At 54.0% G+C, this 19,600-nt stretch overlaps 1 protein-coding gene across 5 annotated transcripts in view; it reads left to right on the plus strand.

Annotated features, from left to right (window-relative positions):
- The window catches only part of SMG6 (SMG6 nonsense mediated mRNA decay factor), a 114,988-nt gene that overhangs the window by 20,063 nt on the left and 75,325 nt on the right, over positions 1–19,600 (plus strand). For all 5 annotated transcript variants that reach the window (XM_086624589.1, XM_086624590.1, XM_086624591.1 and 2 more), the window contains 2 exons: positions 5,500–5,561; positions 9,423–9,568. In XM_086624589.1, coding sequence (XP_086480715.1) covers positions 5,500–5,561; positions 9,423–9,568 — 208 coding nt within the window. The remainder of the gene's footprint in view (positions 1–5,499; positions 5,562–9,422; positions 9,569–19,600) is intronic.

Genomic DNA, 19,600 nt, shown 5'->3' on the forward strand with positions numbered 1-19,600 from the left:
AGTTCTACTAGTAAATTCATTATTAAATAATGTTAAATTTATTTATTAGGGCAGATTCTTGTTTTGGAGCCAGTGAGGTTACCACTGCTTGATTTTTTTATGCTACTAAAGTGCACGATTTTCTTGCTTACGTTTCTCTTCTCACCTGCTCCCTGCAGTGATGAAGGGAAAAATGAAAAGCTCATTGGTTTTGCTGAGGGCCTTCCTAAATGTCTCTTTTTCTCTTGCTGGGTTGCTGACTTGTAACTCTTATATCCATGGGATGTGTCCTGGAGCTGTAGCTGCTGCACTGCAAAAGATCAGGAAGCTGCAGGAGTGTCTCAAGGTCTCTTTACCTGTAAATGAATTTTGTGTGCCTCAAGGCCACGATACAGCAGGGTTCCCTTTTTCTTCCATGTCACAGCAAATTGGATTTGACGTTTGTGCAGTGTCTGGTGTTAAGTATCAGGATTCTCACTGGAATTGCTTCTAATGCTATAGAAATTAATCCGGTTCTGGGCAGGGCATTGCGACTGCTAAACAGAAACCTGCACTGGGACACGTGGCAAGAAGGCGGCAAGGCGAGCTCTGTAGCCATTTGTGGTTGCAGGTGGTATATGAAGAGGAATGATTACTGTAATTAGCCCAGCTGGAATTTGCCCACAGCTCCGTGGGTACCTTGTAAATACTGCAAAAATGCCAGACAATCTTAATAGCCCTTTTGTCTCATCTCCTTTATGTGGGTAGCCATTTGCACAAAACGCTTTCCACCAGCAATTTGTTTGGATTGCACCTGTGACAGTAAAAACCTCCCCCTGGTATCTCGCCCCTTGAGCCCACTGCAGCATCCTGGGCTTTTCAGGAAGCTCTCGAGCGGTGCTCAGTGTTATTTCAGAGAGAATCCGCTGTGGAAAACACCAGCCAGAGCTGTGCCTTGCAAGTTTGGGATGGTGTGGGATGAAGGCTCAGGCTCATATTTGTAAGGCAGTCTCCAAGAGAGATAGCAGGCTCACTGCTGCTGTTGGACTGGGTGGGTTAAAGCTCTGAAGAAGCTGCCCATGGAAGAGAGGAATAATCTTAATAATTAACATGGTATAGCTAGCCCTTGAGCTGGGAATGTGAATATGGCATGGTTTGGGTGCCTGGATATTATTTCAGAGTTCTCAGCAAGGAAGCTCTGCCTGGAAGAGCCTGACTGCCCAAGAAACCCTGAAAATATTTGAGATGAGTGCGGTACGTGTTTTGGAGTGGAGCTGTGTGGCTCTGTGGTCTGTATCCCGAGCCCTTCTCACTTAGGAGACTCTTAGACTCAGGAGAATGTCCCACTGTGTTCCAGTCCCTTCCACTCCGGTGGAGACAGTGCATTTGTTACAGGCAGTTTTGCATCTGGTCTCTTGATTAATGGACTTGTCTTTTGCAGCCTGTTTTGACTCTGACACCGCTTTCTGCTCTGCAGATGCTTTGCTGATGTTGAAGAAAGTTTGCCTCGCTTGATAAAGACCAGATCCTGAAATTTACTTCCAAACCTGAAGTAACAATTTTAACTCGAAACACTTTTTCCCCAGGAGTCACCGCTCCAGAATCTTTCCCTTATTTGGTGCCTCCTTCACAGCTGGGACTGATGCTCAGGTGCCAAAGCTCTGTGCACTCCTTGCAGTGAGCCAAACGGGTCCGCGCTGGCTTTGAGCGCGGCAGCTCTGCTTTCCAGCCTGATTCCTGGTGCTCCTTTTCCTACACACCCCGGTGGCATTTCCAGTGTTTCTGCGCTGGGGTGGGAGACACGTTTTTCGACCCTTTTTGGTCAGTGCATAGTCTCTTGAGATTGGGTCTTGCTTTCTCCTTGGCTGGCTCAAGACATGACAGACCTTTCCTGAAGCTGTCTGACCGCCCCTGTTCTGTGTGTTGTCAGGATGGACTCCTCATGGCCTCTCGGTGATTTGAGCTGGCTGTTCCAGGACCGTTGCTATCTCTGCGCTCAGCCACTCTGCGAGAAGTTGTTAGTCACTGTTGATTTCTTCCATGGTAACAAATCCAGTTTGGTTGGCAGTGCAGTGTGTGAATGCTCCCCAAGCAGCAGTGGGGCCGCTTCCTCTAGTGAGGTTGCCTCTTCCCAGGTGGATTTAGTCTGTCTGCACATGCTGACTCATGACAGCTGAAACAGCTGTTTTCAGCTTCAGGCACTACTGTGTGCAGGGACCCCTTCTTCTTGACAGCTGGTTTGTTTTTATAACTAATGCCTTCACTATATGCTCATAACTTCCATATCTGTGATGCCCGCTTTTCAACTGGAAGGGCCAAAATCCATTTTTTGATGTCTCACCGTTGTTGTATAAGCATTACTTAGTGGGCTCTTCCCAAGCGACCAACTGGGACCAGCCAGATTTGCTTCCCTGTCCCAAGGAGCAAAGCTGCCTGCAAAGGGCGGCAATCTTAGTGCGCAGGAAGCCCCGTCTTCCCTGGCGTCCTGACGTCGGTACAAGGACTGTTTGCAGGAAGGCTTTGAAGGTGGCCACCCTTGGACTGCACAGTGAGTGGGATGAAGGCGAGGAGTTGTTGCAGGTCTCAAGCACCCTCAGGGTAGCAAGCACGCTAGCAGGGCTTTGGGGAAGCGTTCCTCTCCACGGTGCAAATGCAGAACAGCGGGTGACAGGACTTCCTCCTCCCTACCCCAAGGCCGGGCCGTTCGGTGGAGGTCACTGTTTCCCTCTTGCCGTGAGAAGCGGTGTTTGACGGGAGGAGCAGGCAGGGCTCCCGGAGACTAAGGGACAGGTGAGTCACTAGAGAAAGAGTCATTCAGAGAAAAGCCCAGTCAAAGCAGCCTCGTGGCCTTAGCGTGAACTCAGAGATGAAAGGTCCAAAGTTAAGCGATGAGCTCATCAAAACCTTGAGGCTGTGAGAGAAAAAGCGATGAAAGAAGCGTGAGGGGTGCCTGCTTGAGATGCCACAGTGCTGGGGCACACAGGGCTCTGCCTGGGCTTGCTGCGTTCGTGCTTGAGTTGGCAAGAGGTATGAAACATGCTTCTTTCCTAGAGGCAGGTATCCTGCTTCCTTTTAAAAAAAATTATCTGCAGGTATCCATGTCCCAGTTCAGCACTGGTTCCTGTGGAGCATAACTGGTTAGTCCTTGAGAGGGAAAAGGCTGAGCGTGAAACTTGCTCTGAGAAGATGGGGGCGAAGCCGAGGTCCTGGCGAGCCCTCCCAGAGCTGGCTGTCCCCGTGGGAATGCTCAGGGCACATGCCCACTGGGCACAGACGTCACTTTCCATTCAAGGTGGGGAGTTTCGGTACTCCCCCCGCTGCCAGGAAAGCGGTGCGGGGATTGCAGGGTGAGCACTCCTGCAGCCGTGGGTGAACGTGGGCCTTGGAGAAAAACTTCTGCCCCAATTTCTTCTTTCCCCCGCGTGCAGCCTGCAGATCAGCATCGCAACAAGCTTTGCAGTAGAGATGGGTCAGAGCACGAGCTCCTGCTCTTCATATCCCCCATCAGAGAGCACAGACCGTGGGACCTCCTCCTCTAGCTCCTGCAGGCAGCAGCAGGTGGGCTTGCTGTGGTGTGCCCACCGCCCCACCAAGGCTCTGGCACCCAAGCTAAGGGCTCGCACTTGTTAGGCTGTGTCTCTGTTGGGGTATGTGGTTGCAGCTGGAGCCACGGAGCTGGTCACAAACCAGCTTTCTACCTCTGCACACTGTTGCCTGACAAAAAAGTACATGTTGACGGTTTCAAGCTCTGAGCTGCCTTGGTGTCCTACGGAGGATGGTGGAGAAGCTGCTCTATCCAAACATTGCTGGCAGAGCAAATAAGGGTTTTGCTGTGTTGTCCCCATATTGCCCAGTCTCTTCTGGGTTTCATCTGCAGAGTTAATAAAATGGTGGCAAATAAAGTCGAGTTCCAGCGGAAAGGGCTCTTTAGGGCAGCAGTAAAATAGTGAGTAAGCAAGAACCCCTTGCTGCGGGGGCCAGTTTAATTGGTCTGGCTTGTTTTATGAGACAGGTTTTATGTCTAAACTCGCACATGGCCCAGGAGCGACGCTGCAGCAGGGCATCATTCTCCTGCATGGGTCCTCCGGGAACGCAGCCCGGGTTAATTACACCTAACCGAGCAGTCGTGCCTCACGGAGCAGCTGGCATAAGTCATGGCGTGAGCCGAGGGGTTCGGCAAACGAGGGTGGAAGGTGGTGGCAGAGCTGGGACTCCCCATGATAGCCGTCCCCTGCAGCCAGGCCTGGTGGGGAGCTCGGTGCTGCCTGGAGGCACTGACCGGTGCCCGTTCTGCACCCTCCTGCATGTGCCTGGCTGGGCATTGCCAAAGCCCTGCCCAGTAACCTCGTTCTCCCTCTGTGCCTCTGATCCACCCCTTAAATGAAAGTGGCGTTGCTGACCTTTATAGAGGGGTTCAAGGTATAAAAATCTTGTGTGATGGGAGCAGAGCCGTGGTGCTCTGGGTGACTCCTGGTCAGCATCTCCCCACGCAGTGCGTGGAGCCTGGCTTTTCTCACCGCGCTGAGGCTGCGCAGGTGTGAAAGGAAAATCTCTTGCTCTGGGGAGGGTAAGAGTGAGGCCAGTCCACCCCAGGTGGTGTGATACAGCCACCTCCAGGCAAAGTGACCGCTTACACCTATAGCCTTCTTCAAAGTCTTCTAGATAAGGTCTGGGAAAGCCCAGAGCTCTGCTGAGCTGTCAGAGGTGGTTTAGAGAAGTAGTAAGTAACTATTCAAGTCGGGTTTTGGTGTTACTGGACCTGAGCAGGGCAGGAAGCTGCCATCACACCGTGTGCTGCAGCCAGATCCCCCTCTATCTCCATAGCTCCGCGTTGCTCTGGTACTTCCCTATCAGCGTCGCTGCTGCAGGCTTCCAGAGGCTTTTTTGGTACATGTGAACACCAGCTCCCGCTCTGCAGTTGCTTCAGGCTGGAGTTAACCGAAGGGGTGCAGCATCACCCCAGCATCCCCTTGCTTCTGAAAGCTGCTCCTGGCAGGAGCGCTCCCAGCCTTGCTGCTGAACCCGCTGCAGAAAAGCACCAGTCAGGACAATCCCGCTCCCTCTCCGCCTTGACCAGGTGCTGCTCAGCCTCCGCCACAATTGCGGGGCACCAAACAAGTTGGTTTATTTTGTTGTTTTCCCCGCCCCCCCCCCCCCCATTAGGAAAAATGCCAGTGGGAAAGACTGCCTTTGGGTGCTCCTTTTACATAAGCAGGGCTTATGGGGTGTGGAGGAGGAACCCTTCGGCCTGGAGCTGCCCCCGGGGTGCGGGTGCCCGGCGAGGCATCACAGGTCCCGGCAGAGGGTGCTGTGTCTCCACCGCTGCTCCCCGCTCCTGCTCCAGCTGTTTGGCACTTGCCCGGCCCTGTGCGCATAATGTTTGTAAGAGTTTGGGCATGTCCATTTGGTTCCCATCTCCAGTGCCACCCCCAACATCCAGGCCAGGTTCTTCTGTCACTGGGGACATTCTTAATTCACAGGAAATCGGAGAGAGTTTAATTGTTTTCTCCTCTCTCTTTCTTTTTTTTTTTTCCCATGCAGCTGAACAAAAGGTTCATCCTCAGTTTTCTCCATGCCCATGGGAAGCTGTTTACCAGGATTGGGTAAGTGTGCAGGATGTTTATTTTATTTTCCTACATTACAAGTCTTTTTGGAATTTAATATTGTTAGCAACTAAGCTGTGTTTGGAGCTGAGGGCACAGGGTGTGAATTCTTGCAGGCCTAGCCTCCTGGTTCCTATTCTCCTTACCCGCCCTCCCATCCACACTGGTTATTGTTTGGGCTTTTTCTCCCTCCACCTTCAGTCCTGCTCCTGCCCGTGTACCAGGACCCTCTGGCAGAGGCGGAGCTTGACCAGCTGATACACACACGCAGGAGGGACTAGAGACTGCTTTCTCCCTCTCTCTCCTATCGTCTAACCATGCTCTATCTCCCTTAACTTCTGGTTTTGGCCCCCATCTCCCATTCCCCCCACTCTTAGCCAGCAGAGCGTGGCTCTCAGTGGCTGTTGTCTGCAAGGAGCACAAAGCCATCGAGGCAGAACCGTGCAGTGGCTGAGAGCGGCCATCCAGAGCGTGTCAAGACAAGCTTTGACCTTCATCTCCTCGCTGCCGTTTCAGTGAAAGCCTCGTAGCTGAGAGCTGTCCTGGCTGTGGGAACGGGTTTACACAAAGTGCCCTTGGCAACATCTGTCAGAAACTGGTTTTCAGTAATGGAACAGCTACCCTTGAAGTAAAGCAAGCCTGATTTGCTGGGCCGAGATCCCAGCCTGGGGGACATCCTTCTGACCCAGAGAGCAGAGCTCAGCCTTGCAGCTGATGGGCTTCTCATGGAGCTGTCCCTGCTGTGGATCCGGACTGGCCCTTGCTGTCAGGTGATGGGATGGCTGTCATAGCGAGATCTTTTGTGGCTTCAGATGGTCTCTGGCAACAGTGGTCTCTGCTTGAGCCTGCCAGTGCCTCGTAAGCAGATGTAGTCTCATGAGCTCTGTTAGCTCCTTTGGTCTCTTGCAGAACTGATGGCTACAATTTACAGGGTTGAGAGACCTTTTCCAGGCCACGTAGGGATGCAAAGTGGCACCTTGTCCCTGCTGTTGTATTTTTGACTCAGATGTACAGTTCCCTGCCTCTGCGTGGGCATGTCCCCTTTCCCTCCTGGAGCAGGGAAGCGCAGCGATGCAGGACACGGCACCAACCCTTCCACGCAGCCTGAAGCCTCAGCACTTTCTCCATCCAGCACGCACTTCTGGGCTGGCTAGTCAGGACTGGCACGTGCTTGACTTCAGACCCTTCGTAAAGCAATGGGAAGTAGGAGCTGCGCTGGCCAATTTGTTGGAGATCTGAGTGTCTGAGGGGGAGAGCAATCCGCTCGCTGCCAGTGCTGTTGATCTCTCCCTGAGTCACAAGGTACTGATTATCTACTTGTGGGCAGCAGGCTGGGCTGCAGCAAGGAAGCAGAACTGGATGTTCTCCTGCCTCACAGGAAAAGAGGCAAGCTGCAAAAGCCCATGGAAGGTTTGGTAACTGCAGCGTGTCTGTGCCGGAGGGCAGAGCATCCGGGGAGCTGCTGGTCCTTGGCTCTGTGGGGCCATGCTCGCGGCCGAGCTCCGGTTGAACGCATGCCAGCAGGAGGATTAATGGGGATGTTGCAGAGATTGCTTGCACATTTGGCTCCTGAGACTTTTGTGAAATTAAGATGCAGTGTTTGAGGCGGTTGCTTCCCAGGACAGTCATTTAGAAAATCCAAGTATGTTTAATGGTAGAACATCCCCTGAAGTACTTAGAAGTGAACTAGAAAGTAATACCATGACACAGGAAGAGAAAATTGTTCGGCCCTGCTAAACAGCTTCTGTGCTTAAAATAGGTAAAAGGTGAGGAATAGTTGAGTCCTCTTTGGGCAGGATCTTCAGTGATTTATCTGTAAAAAGTATGGAAAAGATGATGTTGCCCTAATTGGACTCTGGCTCCTAAAACCACAGGTAAGCCATTTATTAAAAGCTTCCGCTCTGCTCCTGACCTGCTGGTTCTGAGCTCAGTGGGGTTACTGCATGCTGTTCCAGATGTGCTGTGGTATCAAAGCACAGCTGGCGGGGCTGAGGAAGCCCTCATTCCTTCTTGTTGTTATTCCACGGCAATAATCTTCATCTCCTTGCTAACAACCCATCCTCCATCCCCAGTGTCCTATCTGCCCTAGGAGGATGTTGCTGGATACGCTGAATGTGGTCTGAGATTTCTCAAAATTAGGAAGTCTTTAGAAACAATCAGTTTGCTTTAATTCCCTGGCTGTGCCCCAAATCCAGGGAAGTTGCCTTTTCCAGGGAGAGCAGTGCTTTTGTACCGGCAGAGCTGCTCCATTCTGCACAGCTACAAAGTACAAGGAGCCTGTTTGTTACAGCCCGTGTTTGCGGAAAGGTGATGGAGGCTTTGAACTGCTCCAGCAAACAGTGCCCGGGGAGGGGGTACCCCTGCTGCTAGGCAGAACCGATTGTTGAAAGGCACCCATGAAATATGGTTAAGAAGAAAGCTATTTCTGTCTTCAAAAATAGAGCCTCTTGCTGTCCTGAAAGTCTGTTGGGGAAGCCCAGCAGAATTGCCCATGTGGGTTACCAGAAGTGGCTTGCTAATCCAGCCTGTAGCGTGCTGATATCGCAAGATCTGAATCTCTTGAGGGAAGATAGAGGAAATTGCTCTGGAGGCCCCTGAGGCTGCCTGCCCCGGCTCCAGATGCCTCACCCGCTGCGGATTTTGGCTCCCTTGCTCCCACGTAGGCACACTGGCACAACGTTGCTGATAACTGGAGCGGGCATTTGCTGCCAGACTGGTGTTCGTTCTTGCTGGGTCTAGCTGTGGATTTTTCTAGTGTAGGAGTGAGAAGTAACACAGCATGCTCAGTAGAAGAGGCAATGGGACAGGAGGACCTTCTTCCCTGCCCCCCCCCCAAAAAAGTTTGCAAGGTTTTTGGCATCTTCTTGGTTATGAAGTTGTCTTCACAAGATACCAGGTGAGGACTCTTTGGGAGGGCTGTTGTGGGCAACCACATCTCAGTTGTTTTTGTGAATTGACTGTGCTCTAATTTGCAATCCGTTCAGTTTTTGACCCCACTTCAGCTGGGAGGTTGCGGAGGATCCGACAGCTCCAATAAGCGACCTCAGCTAACTCCCTTAGTGATCCGGATGAAGAGCAGGATAAATGTGTCAGTTTTCCGTGGGCGCTTGTGAGTGGTGTTGAAAGCACACCCCATCCCCGGCCATGGCTCTGCAGCCCCGGCTGCTGTGTCCTGATGAGCGACAGCAGCGCTGTGCACTGCAGGGACCAGCTCCAGCTTTGACGTTTCCAGCAGCTAGATGAGGCCAGTCATTAGTCTGCGGGTCCCTCTCCCGTGAGGCTCGAAGTGATGAAGTTCAGGGGCTCAATCACAGTGCTGAGAGTGTGTAGCCTGAGGGGACGGGGCTTGATGCCATGGGATCCGATCCTGCAGTGAGGAACCCAGGGAGAGGCACCGTTCTTCTGGAGGAAGCATGCTCTGGCCAACGTTCAATGCACTGGAATTGCCACATCCGCAATGTGGCACCAGTGTGTGCCGTTTGCTGCAGCCTGGGTTTCTCGGGAGTCCCATGGGCTGCTCCTGGTCCAAGTGAGCTGCTGGCCTCTTGGCACCCCTCCCAGATTGGTAGAAGTCAGTAGAAAAAAATGGTTGGTCAGAAATGACTCATAAAGGCCGTGTTTTCCTGCCAAAGGAATGCTGCCCGTCGGTCACAGAGCAATCCCTCGCTCCCCTCTCTAAGGAAGGCTTCAGCTGCCTCCGTCACAGCCTGCACCTTCATTCCCAAGGGCTCCTGGATGGGAGATGGCACCCCAGGGAGTCCCCCTTCCCCAGGAGGCATGACACTGAGTGAGCTGTGCTGACTGACCACCCTGCACCCCGGGGCATAGCCTGCGCTCTACAGACTCTCTCTCTGTCTGCAGGATGGAGACTTTCCCTGCGGTGGCCGAGGAGGTCCTGAGGGAGTTCCAGGTCCTGCTGCAGCACAGCCCCCCTCCCATCGGAAGCACCCGCATGCTCCAGCTTGTGGCAATCAACATGTTTGCAGTGTACAACTCCCAGCCCAAAGGTACCACATGCTGCTTTAGGGGAACTGGTCTGGGGATCAGCCGCTCTTCGTATGGCCGAGTTGCTCATGTGGAGAGGGGTCGGGGGGACTCACCGGTTGAAGATGGATGGGAAATTGGAGCGGTGGTTGGATGCCTGGAGGTGTTGGTGTGCGTAGGGACAGCAAAGGGACCTTGGCTGGACCTCGGTGGAGCTGGCTGAGGTGTCTGAGGGGTGAGGAGGCATCGTATCTACCTGGTGCCTGAGTCATCAAGCACACAAAGGACGGTGCTGCTTTATGGCTCTGCCTTCCCAGCGTTTAACCTGGGCCCTTCTCAGTGCCTTTGCTGGCACCAGAAGGGCTGGGAGGATCTCGGAGGCCTTGGCAGTTGGGAGAGTGGCATTGCCGGTGGCTGCTTGCGTCTGTGCAGGTGGCTGGGTGATGCAATGCCACTCTCTGAAAGACCAGACTGGAGGCTATGCCCTGTATTAAGGCACCTAGAGAACAAAGCAGATCTGGTATTACTCATCCTCCTCCCCTTGCCTCCTCCATCCTCCCAGGAGACTGTGTGTGGTGTCTGCTGTTGTCCGGTTTAATGTGTAGGTCAGCAGAGATGCCACCAAACCAGAATCTCTTCTACTGAGTTTGAAATTGTCCTTCTAGGGGATGTGTTTTTCTCTGTGGCCCCCTGACACGCTCAGCAGCAGGTACCCAAGTCTGCCTGAGCTCTGTGTTTGGGAGCAGGGATGGGGCCGCGCTCTCTGCGTGGGAGGAAGTAGTGTTTCGCTTCTTGGTTTGGGATTTAGATCCCAAAGATGGAGGCTTCCAGCTGATGGATTTCAGTCAAAGCCACTGTGTGGGTGCTCAGACTGAGCCCCAGAGAGCTGCTGCTGGAAGACTTCTCCCTCGTGAGCCAGTTGGCCGCTTGTCAGACTGGCGTTTAGTGGCCCAGGTCAGCCAGAGGGCTGGGAAGCGGCTCCGGTGTGCCGTGCCTGCTGCCCGGCCAGTCTTGCAGGCACCTTCCTCTCCCGGGGGAAGCCCTGAGGGAGCTGTCGGTCCTGCCTCACCCTCCCTCCTGCTACATGCCAACCAGCAATGGTGTGTTTATCTTTGAGCTGCAAAGTACTTTACGATTATGAGCAAATGCCTCTGCGTGGCCCCCGGTAGGTAAATTAATAGTGGTGCCTGTGCGCGGGTGGTAAAGAGAGGAAGAGATTTGTCTGGGCCGTATGGGAAGCCCCTGTGGCAGAGCTGGAAGCAGTCCCAGCTCTCAGACCACCGGACTCTGCTCTTCAATCCGTAGCCGAGTTGTGGATGTGTGTGAGTGACAAAGGGAGCGTTTTTAATCTCATGTGAAAAATGAGTATTCTCGGAGTTTTCTGCCTCCTGCGTGGGTAACTGCCAGCTGCTCCCAGCTTTCGGATCTCTGGAGGAAGCAATCCCGTTCCTGCTGGGGACTGCAGACTGCGCAGAGCAGGTGGCAGTGTCCACGAAATGCCTGCAGGTCGGGTGGCACCGCGGCTGCCAGCTGATGCCTGGCGCCCTTTGGGGATTTCCCTGAGGGCTCCTTGCTCTGGTGACCCTAAAATATCACTGAGAATATCATTGGCAAAGCAAAATCCTGTTGTCAGCGCAAATGCCCTGGTGGTCTCCGAGCGCTGGTGTGCGGAGTGCTGGCACAGCCCAGGCTGGGCTCCGTGCCGACACTGAGATATTGAGAAGAGCTGGGTGCAGGAGGAAAGAAAATAGAAAAGGCAAAGGACTTGGAGTTTAACAGGCAAGCGAGAACGTTTGCTGAGTTATTACTGAGTGCCCAGCATGGAGCGAGGGTGTTGGCTCCTTCCCGGGCGTGTGGGCTGCTGTGGGCAGAGGACTGGCTGGAGCACACGGCAGGAACGGCTGTCGGGAAGGTGCGGGTTTGCATTTCCCAGCACATGAGTCACCTCTCTGGGTCGCGGTAGCATGGGCAGTGGCAGGAGCGGGTGCAAGGGGGCTGATCCACCCCTGCGGGCCTGTGGGAGGCTGGAAGGGCGCAGGGAGTGGTCCCACCCTGCCTGCATCCCGATTGCCAGGAAGCATTGCCGGGGGAGCCGCGAGCTGGGCTCGCCGTAGTCAGAGCTTGGCTGCGTCAGCTCTGTAGAGCTGGATCTAAACTTTGCAGTTGGACCAAACGACCTCCAGAGATCTCCTCCTACTGAAATCCTGCTGCAAATCTGGGATCGGAGCGTGTCTGTGTCCTTCCCATCGCACGGGCCTGTCTGACCTTCAGCTGTGAGCTCTCGGTAGCAGGAGGAGATCTGTGGGTTTGGGGCCAGGGGAGGAAGGTCTGTCTGAGAGCTGCTCTTCCCTGCTGTCCATGGGCTGTTCTCTCCTGGGATAGCTGTTCCCTCCCTCCCCCGCCATGTATTTCCAGGTCTCTGGAGCCTCAGTCGCTCCTGAGAAACTCGTGAACTTGCTTGCTTGCCCCATGTCTGGTGTCTAATGAATCCCTCGTGCCGGGATCCAGTGGTGTTTGCAGTCATGGGGCGGCGGTGCTGGCAAAACGGACTTGGCGTGGGGAATTTGTACAAAATTTTTCTGCCCGTGAACGCAAAGTTTTAATTGCATATTCAGGTATTGAGAAAAAAGGAAACTCGAACAATCAAATGCTTTAATGAACGCCCTTCCTCCCTCTTCCTCAGGCTTGCACCAAACACCTGTCCTGCACATCTCGGTCTCAGCTTCCCCCGTTTTCGCTGCAGATTGTGCTCAGTCTGTCCCAATTCCTTCAGCGAGGCAACAGGCAGCACAGGAGGTTGGGGACTCGTGCGTAGCGGTTTCTATCTGCTGCTCTTTGCTTTTTTACTCCTTTTTCCTTTGCTCTGACGGGGGTTGGCTGTGGTTCCTCCGGGGCCCTGCCTCGGCACGCACCCCCCATATTGCACTTTTGCTGCATCCTTCTGCACGTCTCTGGCTTTTTTAGCGGCTGCTGCTCTTTTGTAAAGCAGTCTGTGTGCAGTCACCACGTGCTCTTCTGACAGGCTGACGTTTTGGGGTGCAGTGGTGTGTTTAAACTGGTTTCAGAGCCAGCCAGCTGTGAGTGGCATGTGGCGTTTCACAGCATCCTCCCACACGTGTCACAGCTGTGGCCCCCCCCGGACGCTGCAGCGTGTGCCCAAGGCAGGGCATGGGTGAGCACCAGCAGGAGCCCCATGGTCTGTGCCCAGCGCCGGCAACTGAGCTCTGCTGGTCCCACAGGGCTAGTGCCGGGTGCTCTGGAGCTGGTCTCGGCTGCCTGTGCAGCAAGGCAACACTGGGAAGACGCTGGGAGATGGATTGGGTCTGTTGTTTTCTCTGACAGAGGAAGCCAAAGAATTCCTACATTAAGTGCTTCCGCCGCTGGTCGGCATCAAACAGCATGTTCCTTCGAGTGAACTGCTCTCCCTGTTGTCTATGGGCCATCAAGGACCTCTCTGACCTCCTGGCTGCCTCCTGTTAGGGACACTCAAGGTGTGAAAAAGCTTCTTGTAGACCTCCAACCCATGGGGCGAGGAGAGCCCACCCAGGGGAGGGAGACAGAGAGGCAGGCAGTCTACATGGCAGAGACGTGCAGTTGCTGGAGCTTTCCATCGTGGGATGTAGGTGACTACTAACGTTTTGGGCCATCCTGGGCTCCAGCAGGGGCGGGACCTTTGCGGGGTGGCCCATTTAACAGTTTGGTAGCCATCTGCACAACCGACTTAGAGAAGCTTGGATCCCTTTATCCCAACCGCAAACACTCCAAGAATTTTAATTTTTTTTTAATTCTGTAATTTGGGGAAATAAAACTCTGGTTTCTGAAAAGACTAATTGAAGCCGTGCTTGCGGCAGGGGCATCTCGGTGAGGGGAGAGAGAGAAACCCCCTCCCAGCCCATCTGTGCCCAATTTACTCCGATCTGGCCTCTCTGAGGCTTTTTTTCTTTCTCTCTCTCTTTAATAATTTGTTTTATAATTCCTGGAATCAAACCCATCTCAGACACACTGTTTTATTTTACTGTATTATTGGATTATACTTCCTATAAATCACTGGATGTTATTCATAGGCCACCACCAGAATAACTTCCCCTCTCCCCCCGCTCTCCGATGGCCCCGCATTCCAAACAAGCACACACCAAAGTGGGGGTGCAGCAGCACAGGGCACCCTAGAGACACTTCCCGGAAATCCCGGCAAATTTGCCTGGCTGCGGGTGTGAAGCATCAGGCTGCAGCACCTGGATGCCTTCTGGCACTCTCGGGCCGGTGGAGGTTGTGAGGAGGTCGGGCTTAGGTGGAAGCGGAGAGGGGAGGGGGCTGCCATATGTTGCATCCTCAGCACATGCAGGGAATGGAGTTGCATCCCCCGGGGCTGAGCAGAGTCGGGGCACAGAGGCACTGGGAGGTTCTGGCTGAGCGTGCGGCTTTAGCAGAGGGTTGGGAAAGTGGCTTGAGTCTCAACCAGAGGAGAGTTATGGCAGGGCAGGGTGACCAGCCTGTAGGGCATCTGCTCTGCCAAGGCTGATGGATGAGGAGGAAGAGTTGCTGCTTCAGCAGCAGTGCCACTGCCAGAGCTCATGGGGGACATGCAGGAGGGTTTGAGGGGACAGCCAGCGTGGCAGGGTCAGGCTGGGCTTTGGTCCGCAGCTCTCCCAACTCTGTCTTCTCGAGTAGAACGTGGTCGAGTGCTCCGTGCAAGATAAGGTTGGCTGGGAAACCTTGAATGCTCACGCAGCAGAGGAGGATTCATGCCCTGCTCCCTGCAGCAAATTTAGAGCAGTGTCTGTGTCTTTTGTGCTGCTACACCGGTGTCCTCAGAGCAGCGTAGAGTAGGTCCATACTGCACAGGCCGCTTGATGGAGAGATGCTCTGCCTGGCTCACAAAGAACTGCTCTGACACAGTGAGTGTCTGCTAACTACAGCATTTGCAAGGGTTTGCTAACGTGCACAGTCCTGCTTGCTCCTTGAAGACCTACACCAGTTCTGAGATGTTGATCTTGCCCAAGTCTTTTCCATAGGCCCAAGAAGGGATCTACAGGTTAGTGCAAACCAGCTGCAACTTCTAAGCAGGTACAGGGCTTCTCCTTTTGCATGTGTGTTCAGTACCCCAGCCCAGCTGGAGAGGGTGCATCGAACACCAAGAACCCCCTGAAATCAGCCTGTGCTTTTGCAACCAGCAGCCTCCTTGGCTGCCATCCTGCTACTGCGTACGGCCCTGCGCTGGGATGGAGCAGGTTTTGCTTTGCTGACCGCAGCTGCTCTGGCTTGCAAGCTAAAGCGTGAACCCTTAAAATATCCCCAGAGATGTTGCCGAGGCTGGTGGTGTCTGCCCTCAGCAGAACCTCAACTCTGACCATCTTCACGGTTCTCATTTGGTATCTGATGCTCGGACCCAGCTTTGCTCAAACTGCGGCATCAGAAAAAAGACTCAGCGGGAGCACGTACGGCTCTTCTGCTGCAGCCACATCTCAATGGCTTCTCATGAGGCCCTAACCACATCTTACTTATTGGACCAGACAGAAGGTGCTGAGGGTCCAACACAAAGGAATCTAGTGTGTTTGAGTGAGTTTAAAAATAAAGCAGTGCTGTGGATGGCTGCCTTGGTTTGGTGGGGTTTTAAAATTAGGCACAAAACAAAGCTTAATAAACCTCAGGCTGTAGATAGTAGAAGCAGCAACTTGGTCTTCTCGTCTAGGGAGCAGAACTGAGTATTTTTCTCCCAATACCCCTCCTTGCATGGTAAATACCTGCTTCACCAGAGTCCAGCTGGCACCTTCAAGCAGGCATCTCTGTGGGCCCCGACAGCTTTGGGCACAATAACTGGGAGATCGATGAAGGTGCCATGTTGCAGGGCTGTGTCTTGGGGAGGCTGAGCATCCACAGTCGTGTGCCCCATTGAGCGCAGAGCCTGAGGTCCCTCCACCTGCTTGGGGGGCTTGGTTTTGTAGTGCAAACACAGCCTGCTTGGTGCGAGGAGGATGGAGTTGAGCAGTTTCATAAGTGGCTTTCTCAGGGGTACTGGGGCTCTGCTCATCACACAGCAAGTGTGGACCAAAGTGTCTCTACTGAGATCACCACCGTGCACCTGGCAGTCGCCGTGTGCCTTTCCCTGGGAGACTGGATAGTACTGTCTTTAGCGAGGTGGTGTTAAGACATAACACTTCCCAAGGCCTTAAGTTTGGAGGAATTGGCTATTAAATTCATCCTTCCCCTCCCTTTGCATTGCTGCTCTTATTTGCTTTGGGTTTGAGTTGTAATCAGGAGAGGAAACCCAGAGGAGGGCTGGCCGGGACTGGTGTCCACCCTTCCCCGTGCTGCCTGTCTTGCACGGAGGCTCTCTGGAGCGGGCAGGTGCTGAGATGTCACTGCCTGGGCAAGGGCTTTTATCCTTAACCCATTGTCGAGCCACGTCCGCATCTCGCCATGTCCAGGTGTGGTCCAGACCTTGGCCGTGTGAGCAGGACGAAGGGTTGAAATGGTGCCAGGGGCGATACCTGCGTCGCTCATCTCGGGAGCCACGCGGCTTCCTGTGCTGCACTGCTGCTCCTGCTGAGCCCCCGCAGGGACACGTACGTGTCCGGAGGTGGCAGCCGACCCTCCGGAGCTTCTCCTCTGAGCCGTTGGGAGTGTTGGAGGTTGGCACAGTTGCTGGGAACTGTCGGCGCCTTTCCTTTCAGGGAAGGAAGCTGTCTCAGACTTGAGACGTATCAGCAAAGTTCAGGTAAAATGCTTCTGGCCCAGACGCGTCTTCAGAGTCTCGCTCTTGGGCTCTTGAGGCTGGTGGCAGCAATGTTTAGACCAAGGTCTTCCTTTGCTTATTCCCCTCTGTTTCCTGTTTAAAAGGCAGATTGTCACATATTTGGGGATTTATTTACCGTAATTGGAGTTATTTTCCTGGCCGTTGGCTTCTGCCCTCTGATGCAAGACTCCTTAGCGAAACGTGTGTCCAGAAAGCCATGTGACTTTTTTTCCCCCTGCCACAAGTGCCAGCAGGAGATGCAATAACCAACGCACTGCAGGGAATTTCCACTTGCAGTTCAGGTTTCTGAAATCTAGACTAGTTGGCTTCGGAGGCAGAAGATCGAGCAGGGCTTTGTGGCAGGGAAGGGAAAGGTTTCCAGCGAAACCGAGTGTTTGCTGGTGTGTCAGACTCTCCAGTCCTGCCCTCCAGCCGAAGTGCAGCAAAAGTCCCCATGGAGCAGCATTGGATGAGCTCGCCGGGGACTTCTGCCCACTCTGCCTGTCACACGAGCACATCCTTACATCTACCCTTGAAGCTGTTCCACCGAGATTTCATTTCAGGGTGACAAATAGAGGGGAAATGGTTTGTAACCAGAAAGCTGGAGTCTGCGTTACAGCCAAGCTTCGGCAGCCCGAGCCGCAAGTCGGGACAGAGCCGGCGGCAGGCGAGGTTGGGTTGGAGGGGCTGCGGTGCCACCGAGGCACGGGCCAGCTCTGCGAATGCTGAAACAAAACCTGCTGTTTCGACAAAGAAGCAGCGTCGCTGTGTAAAATGAAAGGCAGGAAACGGAGCGCTGGCACGTAGCGTCCGTCCGTCCTGCTGGAAAATGAGAAAGGAGGTGCCTGAGGCAGCTGTCCCGGGGCTCTGCCTCACCCCTGCCTTGGTGGGGGAGAAAAGAGGGGTGCCAGGGAGCCAGAGTGGGGTTGCACCAGGTGCAGTAGCTTTGGTTGAAGCTTTAGATGTTTGTACCATGACAGGAAATCCTCTCGCTTTTAAAGAGATGTTTCTGACTCTTTAATGTGCATTTCGCCTTTGATTTCCTCGTGCTTCTAAGCAGCACCGAGTCAATTACTGTATTTCTGTTTAATTCTCTGAGAGAATATTGTATAATTAGGCTAATTATGGTGCTTTGTGGAGTTGTAAAACTCTTGATTGAGCTTGCGGGGCTGTTTTATAGCCTGCCAGGTGTAGGCAGGGAGGGCTGCTCTCCCTGTGCCCGATGCAGCTTGGGGTGCAGCCTGCCAGCTTGGGGAGGGTAGCTGCCTTGCCAGGGGCTGCCCCACGGGCACCGCGGGCTCCTTGCCCACCGGTTCTGTCCTACCTCTGTCTGCTTGCGGGCTGCGGTCCCTCGGTGAACCAGGTAGCCAGTGCTGGGGGGGCTTCAGCTGGGAACGAGCACCCTTGGGGGCTCCTTGGGATCTCGCCTTAACGCTGAGCTGGGGAAGGGCAGCGTAGCCAGGGCTGCATTTCTGCTCACACGTCTGTCTGAGGCCGTGCAGGTTGACTTAAAAAAGCTTTTATTTTCTCCGGTTAGGGTCTGACTGAGGCTACGTGTGCCCGTGCAGCGTGTTCTTGGCAGCACGACGCTGGCTCTGCCCGTGCTAATCAATGGGCAGGAGGAAGGCAAGGGCTCGTTGAGCCTGGCCATCAGGAGTCACCCTGGCTAACGTGACGCTCATCCAGCTTTGCGGCTGGGTGACAGCGCTGAAGGAGTGCGGCCCTTCTCTAATTGAAGGGTCATTTTTAACGCTGATTGATGTGGCTTGTGATGGCTGTGGTTAACGTGACTGTGGGGCTGTCTTGTAGGTGACACGGAGAGGGCACGAGCGGTTCGCCTGTCCCTGAGGTTGGCACTGGTCACCGGCGTCCGCTCCCAGGTCCCCCAGCCTGCGGGATGGGAGGAGAGGCAGCCAGGAGCACGTCGCCATGGGGCGAGAGGGAGATGCCCTGTAGGGACGGCTTCAGCTGTGGGGTTTCTTCGCTTACCCTTGTGCCCCGAGACAGCTCAGTGCCCTGACCCTGCCTTGGCGAACTCCTGCTGCTTCTCCACCGGCCACAGGAGCGGAGCAGGGGAGTCTTGCGTAAGCAGCGCCTGCTCTCCGGGTAGCGGCACCGAGACGGAGAAGGAGGCTCTGGCTGCCAAAGGCGGGTTGGGAACAGTGTAAACCCTTCCGAGAGGGGTCTGGGGAGCCAAGGGCTGACAAGAACTCATGCCTGGTGCTGGGAGCGGGGTTCATCCCACCCAGGGGGCCCCAGCGGCTCGCGGGGCTGTGGCAGGGAGCAGCGAAACGTTGCCACATGGGCTGATGCGTCTTTAAAAGCAGGCGCAGCGGAAGCGATGCTCTCCGGGCCCATCTGCGCGGGGAGCAGGGAGACGCGCCCCAGCTGGTGCGAGGCCCTGGCAGCCCCGGGAGCTGCCGTCTGTTGGGGTTTACTGCTGTCTACGTTGAAACACGGCTCGGGAAGGGGTTGGGAGGGAGGGATGGGGACGGGGGGGCAGTGGCACGGTGCCAGTCCCGGTTCGCCTGGCCTTCTCGTTCCTCTCTCCTCCTCCCCGCTCCCTCCGATGCTTTAAAGTCACATTTCCAGGCCAGACATAGAATTAATCTCTGGGCACTTCACATTGCTGGCAGTGCAAAGCAGGATGTGGGATCTTTTTTTTTTTTTTTTTTTTTTTTTTCCTCCTCTCTCTCTGCGTCTTGGCTGACTTTTTTACCTCTCGAAGAATTTGGAAGGGCCGTGAGATTCCCCCCGCCCCCCCCCCTCCCTGCCTCGGTGCCGTGCAGTTTTTCAGCACGCTGATCACCCTGCTGTGGCTTCACCCTAATAGATTTCATATGCTGACACAGTTGACATCAGTACCAAACTATTTTACATGTGATCTGGTGTATTTCCTGAGGAAATCTGCAAGATATTTATTAAGAACTAATAAAATAAACCTCTCCATGAGCTTTTAGGTAGTTTTCAATTTTTCATGTCTCTCTCGTTTCCTCTTATCAATGAGTTTCTATTTTCTCCCTCCTCTCTGACCATTGCAAAAAGGAAACAAAAATAAATGTTTTAAACCGTTCTTGAATGGACACTGGGAATATTTCGGTAGTGATGTATTAGCAAGGTCGTATTTTTAGTGCCGTATTGTCAAGACTAAAAATATCCCCGCTGCAGTGCATCCTTTTTATAGGGTTTTGTGTGTGTGTGCGCGCCGAACGTTGTACAAGTTTGCACCAGCGTGTAAAGGTCTTTGTACTACTGCAGCGTTGCCTCCCCGCCGCAGCTGGACTCCATTAGGCCTCGAAAATTAAAGTGATCCTGGTTAAGA

Source organism: Tauraco erythrolophus, chromosome 21 (genome assembly GCF_009769465.1).
Source record: "Tauraco erythrolophus isolate bTauEry1 chromosome 21, bTauEry1.pri, whole genome shotgun sequence".
NCBI lineage: Eukaryota > Metazoa > Chordata > Aves > Musophagiformes > Musophagidae > Tauraco > Tauraco erythrolophus.